A 12473-nucleotide genomic window follows, 5' to 3' on the forward strand; every position below is an offset into this window, starting at 1 on the left:
AATCCTTGACATAATTTGTATTACTTCGTGTTCCTTAAAAATACTACAATTGTTATTTCTTACATCATCTCAAAGTCTTTATAAATAAATGTTTTATAGTGTATTTTATTAAAGTGATATCTCAAGGGAAGTTCGACCTTTTCGTTTATTGAAAGAGTAAAATGTTCTTTGATGAAATAGAGTATTGTTTCGAAAAGTTAATTTAGCAATCGTTTTGTGTCTGTTACTTGTAAGATGTAGTTTCAACTTCTTGGTTTATAGTTTTCGATAAGCTATTTTAACTATACTCAAGTTTTTATCCTTAACTTTTTTATTATAATTTCATAACATGTAAAAAAGCTTTGAAAGGATTCTTATAAATGTAAAATCAATTACTTTAAAAAAAAAAACTAGCTATCGTGTCGCGTGTAATTGAAAAACAAAAGTTAATAGGAATATGTGTTTTTGTAACATTAAAAAAGTTTAAATTCTAAGTTATGTTTGTCCATAAATGCGTTAAAAATGTATGATTTCGCTATCAACATTATTCTCTAAGAATACAAATAAAATTCCATTGAAACAATAGTTACATTAGCTCGGGGAGTCTCTGGTGTAATTATTTTCTAACAAGACGTCAACTTTCATAACTGGAAAGAAATAAATATGTTTCTAAACATTTTTTCTCGATATTTCCTGATTCTAAAACATTGTTAGTTTTTGTCACTTAAATAAGATTGTTTAAAGCTGTTTTTCACCTTAACGTAGATTTTAAACCAATAAGTGGGGAACATATATTATTTGACGAACTCAATAAATTATTTTTTCGCCTTGCAGTAAAAGAACGAAGATGCAGATATACAAAAACGAATACTATAACTATTATATTATGACAGGCGCCTGCCCAAATTAAACTGATTTCTATTTACACTTAAGTTATTTTCCAATAAGAGCCTTCTGTGAATCTCGTATCAGTAAATATTAAAATTAAACACAAATTAAAATGTGAAATAAAATGACAAGTTAAGAGGAAAATATAAAATTATTCTCTTCGTAAAGATGCGGGTGATTAGTAGAATTTCAGGAATTACAAAATAATTAGTTTTGCGGGGATTCACTTATAGCTAGGGTTGGGAATCACCTAAGTCCTACTTTCTTTTACACCTGCCTAGTTTGAAATCTATTGAATAAATTTATCAACCCTAACATCATGAACATAACGTTGAAATTTGAATGTAACTCTTTAATACATCTCGCGTGTAAATGTATTGAAAAACTGTAATATAAAAGCAAGCTTACTTGCAATCTGTTCATTGAATACTAGGACCTTTATTGCAACTTATCTAAGTTTAAAACAACTTTAAAATGAATTTTAACATTATTCTATGTTTTGTATTCGTTTTCTTTACAACTTTTAGTAGCGTTATTGGTGCTCCAGAACCGAGATGGAATCCATTTAAGAAATTGGTATGTAATTGATTTTTATATAACTTTAAACTGTTGTGGTTTTTATAAATATAATGCTAGTAAGATACGGGTTTCTTACCACGATTGAATTGTATTAGCTCCCGATATTTCGGCACAGTTGCATGCGCCATGTTCACGGGCTGACTTAGCTTGTGGTAAGAAACCCGTATCTTACGAACATTACATTTGATTTTTATTACAACGAAGGGTAAATCAACTATATTTTGCTAGTAACCAAATAAAAAGTAACTAGAATCTTAACCTACTATAAAAATACATTTATTTTTTAGATAAGAAAGTTTTAAGACAATTTATATAAATTCAAATAAAAGATTTTCTTGGAATTCCATTGGTTTTTGAACTTAAGAATAGCAGATATTAGGGTAATTTGTACATTATACTTTGTGCTCGATAATAGCTAGAGAGAGACAATTTAAATATATTTATTTAAACATTGTTATAAACATAACTTTAGTAGGTAATTATTTTATTGCAACAAGTGCAGTATAACCCATTAATTAATGAGTCTTCTTCTTTATTCCTCTCGGTTTCTTCATCTGTGGACAAATTTTAATTACATCAGTCAAAAATATTGTAAGGAATTCCTATTTAAATGAATAAAATGTATTTATGAAAATTTGCTTATCATGTTTTAAAAGGCGCCTTTTGTTTTTCTTGACATTTTATTATTATTTTAGATGATGTACTACTCATGTAAAGTAACAGCAGAATATAATATTAAGATTTAAATACAATGTTTTGTTTTTTATTGCAGGAAAAGGTAGGCCAAAACATCCGCGACGGCATCATCAAAGCAGGACCAGCAATCGAGGTGATCGGCCAAGCTGCGTCCATCGTCAAGCCAAATCAAGGAAAATAATACTAATTCAGATATTAACAAAATTAAACGATGGCAATAAAATGATTGTAGTATTTTTTACGTTACATATTGATTAATAAAATATGTTTATTTTTTCATTATTTTTTCTTACTATTTACCCAAAGTAACAAAGCCATGGATTACGGTATAATTAGTATTATGTATTCGTTTAATAATAATAATAAAAAATTTAGATGGATCGATGGATGAATGGATCTTTTTTTGTAGGTAACTACGATACGGTTCCACGAATCTCGATGAAATTGGACATAGATGTAGAGCATGTCTGGAAGAACACATATGCTTTTGTTTTTAAATTCACGCAGACGGAGTCGCTGACAAAAGGCAGTGACAAAGACATAATTAAAAATTACTCACTAATTCCTCAAAAGGATTCCACGGTCTTTTACCAGCGGATGCATAACTTGAAGTCATTGCAATTATTAAAAAGAAAACTAAAATTCTTAGCAGTTTCATTTTTAAACACAATTCGATCTTTAACAGACAAAGGGAATGATCGTAAATCTTCAATTCAAATGTATTTATAAAATTAATTATACAAAATTATAATCTGCAGCTATTAAAATAATAAAAGAAGAAAAATGAACCTTGTTCTTATAGGTTAAAGTTGTACTATTAAATTTATTACTGCATTATTATCATTGTTTTAATAGGGATGTACCGCAAACTGTTTCATTCTTATCAGAGTATTTTGAAGTTAATAACTTTGAACCTAATGACCTTAGATCAACGTGTTGGTGTTGACATTTTATAGTTCTTAGTAAAAAAACTTACATTTGAAATAGAATAATTTAACACTACATTTTTGGAAACAGGCAAAGTGAAATAGATTTAATATATTTCAGGCTACGGTCATGATTGGAAAAAATGTTCTGCGGGAAAGGAATAAAAAAACAAACCGATAGCAGCAAAGAAGCCATATTGCCATGATGGCAAAAGTCGTTATGCAATGGCTAAAATATGTAATTTGCACGTTGTAATTCTGATATTTGCATTTGAAAGTTCTACAAATGTAAACAATAAAAAATATTTATAACGACATACGGATGAAGCCGCAAGGGACAATTATTTTAATATTATATTGGAATCTCTATTATAACAATTATCTTTATCTATACTTCTTTACTAATATAATAAAGCGTAAACACACACTACTTCGCAAGATGTCAGCAATCAAAGCAGATTTTTGAATAATGCTTTCATTAATAAAAAGCACTACTCTTACGACACGCTTTAGGCTATATATTTTAACGCTATTAAACTTAGGGGTAAATACTACAAGCTGCCAACATTAAGGAAGCAAGGTTAATATAGTAACGGTAATCGACATTTCCAATTGACAATTGGAATAACCTCAAGTTTTTATAATTTCACGCGGACGAAGCCGCACGAGAACATCTAGTGTATAGATAATAATAAAAATTATTAAATTTAATAAGTCTCGATACCAATTGAGAGGATCGGGGACGTACCGGCTAAGTTGCCTAGGGAGTTTCCTAACCCCACTCTGTTCCACAACTTCGATAACTTTACGCTCCATTAATTTGGAGTTAACTTAATTCACACTTAACAGTGACGAAATAAAGTTCAAAATTGAATTTATTCTCTGTTAAAGTCTTACTATACCAGCCAGTTGGGAACTATATAACTGAACGTTGTAACCTAAAAGCATCATTAGCTATCGAGAATTAAGCTACGATTCAAGCATCTAAGTTACAAAATGAATTTCAACAAGTTATTAAGTTTCGTATTTGTTTTATTTGCTGCTCTGAGTTGCGTTATCGCCGCTCCAGACCCAAGATGGAATCCTTTTAAGAAATTAGTAAGTCACTTAGAATTACTTAGATTAAACATGTTACTATTTAGGTAATTAAATAGTATTTGAATAAACAACATTAAAACATTTTTAAATCTATAATTAAATTCGTAGATCGTTAGATTGTACCAAAAAAAATTTACGCAATTACATTTATATTTTTAAGAGAATAAGATGGAAACCGGTATGTTTTTGTACATCTTTTTCGGCAATGAAAGCCCACTATTAGTTCATATTCCTATTGAATAGAAAGAATACATTGTGCCAAAACAATTTAAACTATTTAGGGCCTATCTCACCACTGATGGGAAAAGTGAATTTGACGGTGGAGGAGACGCATAGGAAGGGGAAATGTCCTCTTTATGTGCGTCTCTCTGTCAATCAAGGGTAGGCAACGCATCTGCAATTGCGGATGTTTATGGGCAGCGGTCGCTTTCCATTTCGTTGGATTTAGGTGGCCGCTTGCTCCTTTGCTATCCTATATTATAAAAAAAATATCTCATTTTAATCGATCTGTCTGTCAGTAAACCTATATGTAAGAATTTATTAAGTAATTTTAACAATGTTATTTCTTTTGTTTCAGGAACGAGTAGGACAAAACATTCGCGACGGTATAATCAAAGCGGGTCCGGCAGTCGCTGTTGTGGGACAAGCTGCATCTATCGTTAGACCTGGAAAATAAAACATTTTGGCATCATCATCAACTTGACTGTGGAGGGTCAGCACAGTATGTGCTCTTCCATTCTCCCACATTTCTATCAGTCGTCATATCTGAATCCACTCCATTAGAAATATCCTCGTTCACACAATCCATCTATACTTTCTTCGGTGTTCCTCTTTGTAGCCATCCAAATTTATGTTAAAATTGCTGCAGCTGTATATACTCGTAGGCAGCGGTAATCATCCTATTTTAGAAATATGTTATGGCCATTTGCTCTTTGGTAATCCTATAAAAAAATGTTCACTGTGATATTTTATTTTAAAAATGTATTGTGAAATTGTTTATTACATGTTTACATGAATAATCAATATCGATCTGCTTGTAAGTTATATGTGTTTTTTGTTATATTGAAAGATACAATTGTCGTGCAGTTAATAAATAATTTCGTTTGAAATTTATTATAATTGTATTTTTAAATCTAAATCTAAGTGTGTGTTGAAATAAAGCTATATTTTGAATTTTTGCCTTTTCTTTAACAATGTTCTATCAATTAATCCAAGGCATTTAGACAAGATTATCTCTTATGCTGTAAAAAATAAAGATGAATGTACATATTACGCTGAATAAGGTTTTGAAACAAAAATCGTCATCGAATACGCTTCAACCACGTTGGACCATTGTGCAATGGTTGAGCTAATGGATAGATGTTTGTGAGAGTTTGTAGCCTGAACAGCTTAACGGATCTGAATGAAATTTGGAATAGATGTAGAGCATACTCTGGAATAACATAAAGAGTACTCACTTATCAAGTAAATGTTAGTATGAAAAACAGGGATCAAAAACAGACATGTAGATTACACGTAAACAGCACCACCAATCGTCATTTGAATGAAATAAAAACAGAAAGTAATAAATCTTATAAAATGAAAATATACACAGACGATAAATATCAAACCACTTTAGTAACATTTACAAGACGCATTGTTCCTCAACATTGACTTTTGAGAGACAGGATCAGTCAAACGCACGCATTTCTATCTTCCAAATAAAATAGAACGATGATTTGTTTACTTTTTTATGCAATGTTTAGATTAATAAGCGCTCATAAAAATATTTACATTAATTAAATTTCTCGTTGAGATGCAGACGTATGGTATTTAGCTAACACCCCGAAAAGTGTGCACTAACAAGTGGCTGTGCCTAGTCCTCTTTCCTATAGTCATTGATGTCGAAAATCTGATAGTAGTTTTTGTGGAGACTGAAGGAACAATATCCTTTTTTGTAATGGAAAATGAAAACGTAGTTGTTTTGTAACAAAAGATTTATTTACTCGTCTCAATTTGTACATAAAATATATTATTCCGCGTAAACAAGTGAAAGCAATTCTCGTACATCTATACATAGATGTCGGTTATCTTTTATTTAATAGCAAACGATGTTTTTATACAGATGTTTGTAGATAGGTTGTATTTGCATTCTTAGAGCGCGCACATCTTTGACTAAACTATCGCAGAACTGTTTAGTCGCGCTATGATTCCCATGAGCTTATGTGGAGGTGGACACACTAATCGATTTTTGTGTGCAACTAAACGGTTGATTTGGCTGCAAAACAATCGACAATCGCACAACAGTTGTGCGATAGTTTAGTCAAAGGAGACGCCTGCTCTTAATCAATGAAAAATACAGGATTAATTTTAAAGTATTTATTAAGTACCATTAAACTAAATTATAAATAATACAGATCTTATAACAGCCTCATTTCTCTCGAAGAACTTTGGTGACGTCACTTTCCAGGTTTGATTATGGATGCCGCTTGCCCCACAACAGCGACTGCCGGACCTGCTTTGATTATACCGTCGCGAATATTCTGCCCCACTCTCTCCTGTAAAAAACAATTTATTGTTGTAATAATGTTTAAAATCTTGTATTAATAAGTAGCGTTTGCTCGCGACTCTGTCCGCGAAGAATTAAAAAAAAACAAAAGAAAGTAGCTTTTGTGTTCTTCGTCTATTACATTTGTTAATCAAACTTCTTACTAATATTATAAATGCGAAAGTTTAGATGGTTGTTTGTTTCAGTTTATAGAGTAAACGGCAGAACAGATATCGATGAAATTTAGTACAGATGTAGAGGATAGTCTGGAAGAACACATAAGCGACTTACTTTTGATTTTTTTTAATTAAACGCGGACGGAGGCGCGGGCGAAAGCTAGTAATGTATAAATTAAATTCACGTATTTTACGAAAAGAAACGGAGTAACTTTAACTACGATTTTTTGAATCGGGAATCACGTATTTATTTATTCATTTTCATTTTCCTGTCGTATAATTTATTTTTTTATTAATATACAAGCTAAAAGTTAATTTTAATTCAATATGCAATATTGGCCTTAAAATGTGTTACTACGATTATAATCTAACTAGCGTTTTCCCGTGACTTCGTCTACGTAGTAGCTAGTACCAAAAACCTAGCCTATGTGTTCTTCCAGACTATAATTTCCATCTACGCCAAATTTCATCCAGATCTGTTCAGCCGTTTAGGCTACAAACTTTAACAAACATCCATCAAAACTGTCGCATTTATAATATTAGTATGATTAAATTTACCATTAAATTAACGACACAAGTGAATAGTCGTAAAAGACACAAGTTTAGAAAAAAAAATCATACAATACTTAAGTCTAACTTTAACTTACCAATTTCTTAAAAGGATTCCATCTTGGATCCGGAGCAGCGAAAACGCAACTCAAAGCCGCCATTAAAACAAACACGAAACTTAAGATTTTGTTAAAATTCATCTTGAAAATATAAGTTTATTATAAAGTTGCAACTTCTAAGCTTAGAAACTGAATAAAGCTTTTCCACGAGAACTCGCCTTTATATACTAAAAACCTTAACTGTACAATGCAGTTGCATTAATATTATAAAGAATATTTTCAACTTTATTTCCTGAGTGTTAAGTGTCTAAATACTTTAGCAACTTCTAAGTTGATGCCCCGACGTAGGGAACCCCCGACGGTATCGTGAAGAGTAAAGACCCGATCGTTATGATAAATTTGAAAACTGTTAAAAACCGCAGAGAAAAAACAGGAATTAAAAAAAAATACATCACGGTCCTCTATATTTAGAACAGCATTTAACAGTTCCAATAGGACTGGTTCTGTTAAATGCATTTTATACAACCGTGATAAAAAATTTATAGGAACTTTCTATTTGAAAAAAGTAAAATTTTACTAATCATTATCTTGGCCTTATTCCTACGGAGGGTCGGTACAGTGATGTTCTTCCATACATCTCTATCAGCCGTTATATTAAGTTAAGCATATCCTCTTTCATCCATCCATACTTTCGGTCTTCCAGTACCTTTGTAGCCATCCATGTTCAATCTTAACACTTTCTTGTTTATGTCCGCACCCTGTTGCATAATATGTCCATACCACGCTAACCTCTTTCATCTCAATTTCTTGACCACGGACCAATCTTACATTAGCTAAAAATGCGAAAGTTTAGATGGATGGACGTTTGCTTGGATATCAATGACGGGCATAGATGTAGAGATTATTCTAGAAGAACACATAGGCCACTTACTCTTGTTTTTTTTATTTGACGCGGTTGGTGTCGCTGACGTAAGCTAGTTTAATTAAAACGATCAAACTACCATTCACACGAGTTAATAAATTAATATAGTAATTAATTAATTTTATGTTCTGCATTAACATGAACAATAAAGCATATTATCTATACTTATAACTAACACTACTGACGATATTATAAAGAGGAAAGATTTGTATTTTTGTATGTATTAAAATAACTGAAAAACTACTGGACCGATTTCAAAATTTCTTGCACTATTTAAAAGCTAAGATTTCAGTGAGTAATATAGGTTATATGCTTATTTGTTAATTTCACAAGGACGTAGTCGCGAGCAACAACTAGTCTACACTAAATGATATATGAATATGTATGAATAACTCAAAAGCTACTGGGCTGATTTCATTTTTTTTTCACCATTTAAAAGCCACGTTATCGCTGAGTAACATAGGCTGTATTTATTATATGTTTCAATTCCACGTGGACGATGTCGCGAGCAACAGCTAGTGAATAATATAAGGGACTTCCCTCTTTATATCATAACGTCTTTATTTCTTGAAAGTTACAACTATATGTTATTATTGATTGATTTATTAAATGCAACTTTATTATTATTAACGCAAAGTACATTATTTGCATTAAATAACTAACTTACGGCAGATATAAATTTGTTTATCCCAGTATATATACCTGGTTAAGACTAAAAGCAGCATCAGAGAAGCTTTTGCAGATTTTAAAGTGTCTCGTACAATCAATAACATAATGAAATTCGTTACAATCATTTTTCTTGTCGTGATAACGGTCATGGCAGTTAGCTATGTGTCCGCGGAACCGATACCTTGGAATCCATTCAAAGAATTGGTGAGTTTTTAACAAAATTTAAATAATTCTTCTATTAAAATTAAATTTAAATTTGAAATATAAAATACTTCTGCAACTATCTGTACCTATATAATTACATTATGCTAGCCGTTTTTTTATATTATCTCGTAATTTTGTCCGTTATTAATCCCAATTATTTTATCACTTTCTTTCGCGACTCCGTTCACGTGGATATAATTAAAAAAAAAGGTATGTAGACTATATAGTCTTCCAGACTATGCTCTACATTTATGTCAAATTTCACCAAGATCTGCTCAGCCGTTTAGGCTGCAAACACTAATAAACATTCATCCGTCTATCTTAACCTTCGCATTTATTACATTAGTTAGATAACGAAGTTCGTTTTTTGTATAGCTTGTATTTACAAACACCCTAATTTAGCGGCTTTGATTATGTATTTTATTACTATACCTATAAAAATAAAATTCCATAAAAAAACTCTTCTTTATCTCATCATCATCCACTTGCCCTTATCCCTTACGGAGGGTCGGCACAGTATGTGCTGCTCTTCCTCCTCCTTTCTTAAGCATATCCTCTTTCACACAATCCATTCATACTTTCTTCGGTCTTCCTCTTCCTTTGTAGCCATCCACATTCAATCTCAAAAAAAACTGTTCTTGATCTGAAGTCACAAAATTGGTCAAACCATTTTTAGACATTTTATAAATCACAATGAAACATTACAATGCCTTCTTTAATTAAACAGTGATAACATTTTTATTAAACAAACGCATTTTACTTTTATTACAGGTTTTTAAACCTGCTAGTAAAATAAGATTATATGAAAATCTGTCAGTAAATATTTTGTACAATATTGGTAACATTAACTTGTGTATTTCCTTTCCAGGAAAGAGCGGGTCAGAATATTAGAGACGCGATAATCAGCGCGGGACCGGCAGTGGATGTGGTAGCCAGGGCACAGAAGATAGCCAGGGGAGAGGATGTTGACGATGAAGAGTAGGTCGTGTATAATTTTAAAGAATATATAATAAATAGTTTTATTCGAAATATACTTTCTTTGTTCTGTTATTTCCTGCTCCAACTAAACATTTTTACTTGTGCATTTTTTAACTGCAGTATCTTTATGTAATATCGAAAACAAATTATATATCACTGGCTGTTGTTTGCGAGTACGTTCGCGTTAAAATAAAAAAATAAACGTAGCATGTGTTACATTGATAACGTAGCTTTTATTGGTGTAGAATTTTTTGAAATTGGTCTATCACTTTGAGTTATTTCAATACATACAAAAATACAAATCTTTCCTCTTTATAACATTAGTATACATAATTTTCCTTGTTGATGTCCGAATATCTCAGAAATAAACGGTTGGACCGTCTACTCCGCGCAGACAAAGTTGCGTGTGATCACTATATCTTGCAGGGGATCCCCTTACAGCATTGTTAGATAACAACATGACCTAGTATGAACTCTTATCAGTCGACCTGTACGTCACTGCACGCGTTGTGAACTGCGCGACGTACAGGGACGGACTTTGAATTGTTATTTTTTTATCTATCAATATTAAATTATTTGGACATGAAATTGGAAGTTGAACCGATAATTCAACTATCAAAGACATGTACTTCAGATGTAGAATAAATCTTATTTCGAAAATGACCTTTGGCGCCTTTTTTACTCCAATCCTGTCACTTAATAACACTCGACAGTAGGTTAGTCTTAATGATTGAAGGACGCATGTAAACATATTTCCCCTTCCTATGCGCTCCCTTTACCGTCATATCTATCCGCTTCCCATTTTTTATAAGAAAGAATAGGTAGGAGTGGTGTTGCGATAGTTACTTATCACTTAAGTACCTTATGTTTTAGGGTACGGACTACCGATCTTGCGATCGAGGGTTCGAATCCCACCATTCGATTCGCTGTGAACCATATCGTAGCACAAACCTAGAGCTTAGTTGGTGTGGTTAAAGGAAATATTAGTATATAATTCAGCCATTTAGGCTACAAACTCTAACAAATATCCATCCATCTAAACTTTCGCATTTATAATATTAGTAAGATTGTATACTGATGTTAATTTAAATTTCTAGGTAAATGTTTTGGCAATGGAAGCGGTTTTGGTCACAAAATAAACGGTCCAACGTAATCTAAATTGTTTGATTATAGCGCTAGTGAAAATGGGTTTAATATGTGTTAGAAAAAAGTTCCAATATTGCTGATTTAAAAAAAAACTTATTTCAATAATACTAAGTTTTATTTCAAGTAGACTTAAATTATAAATACAATTTGGCAGTGTTATTTTTACATTCTAAAATTAGTTTTATTGCACTACAAGGTTGATATTCGTCTACCCTTGTTTGTATATCTGCGACGCTTGACCGACGACTTGCACAGCTGGTCCTGCTTTTATGATTCCATTGCGAACGTTGCGTCCAAATTTTTCCTGAAAGAATAATAAATAGTTAAGAAACGGGATATTCAAAAATACTTTCAAAATCCACTCACTAGATGGCGTTATTCTCAATTTAAAATAATACAATTTTTTATTTATATATTATCTGCGGTAAAATAAAGCAACATACATAACTAATACAAGTTTATAGTATTAATTGTTACTAATGAATAATAGAGAAACAATACTTACAATTTTCTTAAAGATTTTCCATTTAGGACTCGCTGACGTCACTGAGAAGGCGGCAAAACACGCCACAACCAAGAAAAGAATCTTAGCGAAGTTCATTTTATAAATTAAGAAAAAGCTTTAATAGAAAACCTGTAGCTTGCAAAGCTTGTAAAGCTCGTGACTTGAATGAATATTAAAATAATTCAACATAATATTTATACGAAAAATAGTACCAAGCATTCCTTTATAGTTTAACATCAACTTTAAAGGAAAATGGACCATAGAAGGAAGATCTTAAGAGTTATATTTATATGAGCAATTCTAGTCACTTTAAACGATAACGGGTCAAAACATTTTGCTCGGTTACTAAGAAGAACCGCAATTGATTCGAAGTGAATCCCCGGTGTTATAAAAACGGTTATGACCCCACTAATCTAGGGTCAATATTAATTAATGCATCATTTAAAAATAGAACAATCACTCAATATTATGCGGAAATATGAGGAAAAAGCTACAAAGAAAATACCGTTTAAACCTTGGATGGATCCTTAAGACCGTTCCGAAAACAATTAAAATGAAGCTAAGATTGGAAT

General features: G+C 31.7%; 1 protein-coding gene across 2 annotated transcripts; it reads right to left on the minus strand.

The window, feature by feature from the left end:
• Positions 1 to 6265: 6265 nt before the first annotated feature.
• Positions 6266 to 12049, minus strand: LOC106106501 (cecropin). Of its 2 annotated transcripts, none has more exons than XM_013287084.1 (2): positions 11902 to 12049; positions 6266 to 6703 (listed from the first exon to the last, which is right to left on the minus strand). In XM_013287084.1, the coding sequence occupies exons 1-2, from the start codon at positions 11995 to 11997 to the stop codon at positions 6605 to 6607; spliced, it is 195 nt and encodes a 64-aa protein (XP_013142538.1). In that variant the 5' UTR covers positions 11998 to 12049; the 3' UTR covers positions 6266 to 6604. The 2 variants fall into 2 exon arrangements, 1 of the variants encoding a protein (XP_013142538.1); XR_001225805.1 differs by lacking the exon at positions 11902 to 12049 and adding an exon at positions 7517 to 7658 and having other exon boundaries at positions 6510 to 6703.
• Between the last annotated feature and the right edge of the window lie 424 nt (positions 12050 to 12473).

This window comes from Papilio polytes, unplaced genomic scaffold (assembly GCF_000836215.1).
Source record: "Papilio polytes unplaced genomic scaffold, Ppol_1.0 DF822178.1, whole genome shotgun sequence".
Classification (NCBI taxonomy): Eukaryota; Metazoa; Arthropoda; class Insecta; order Lepidoptera; family Papilionidae; genus Papilio; species Papilio polytes.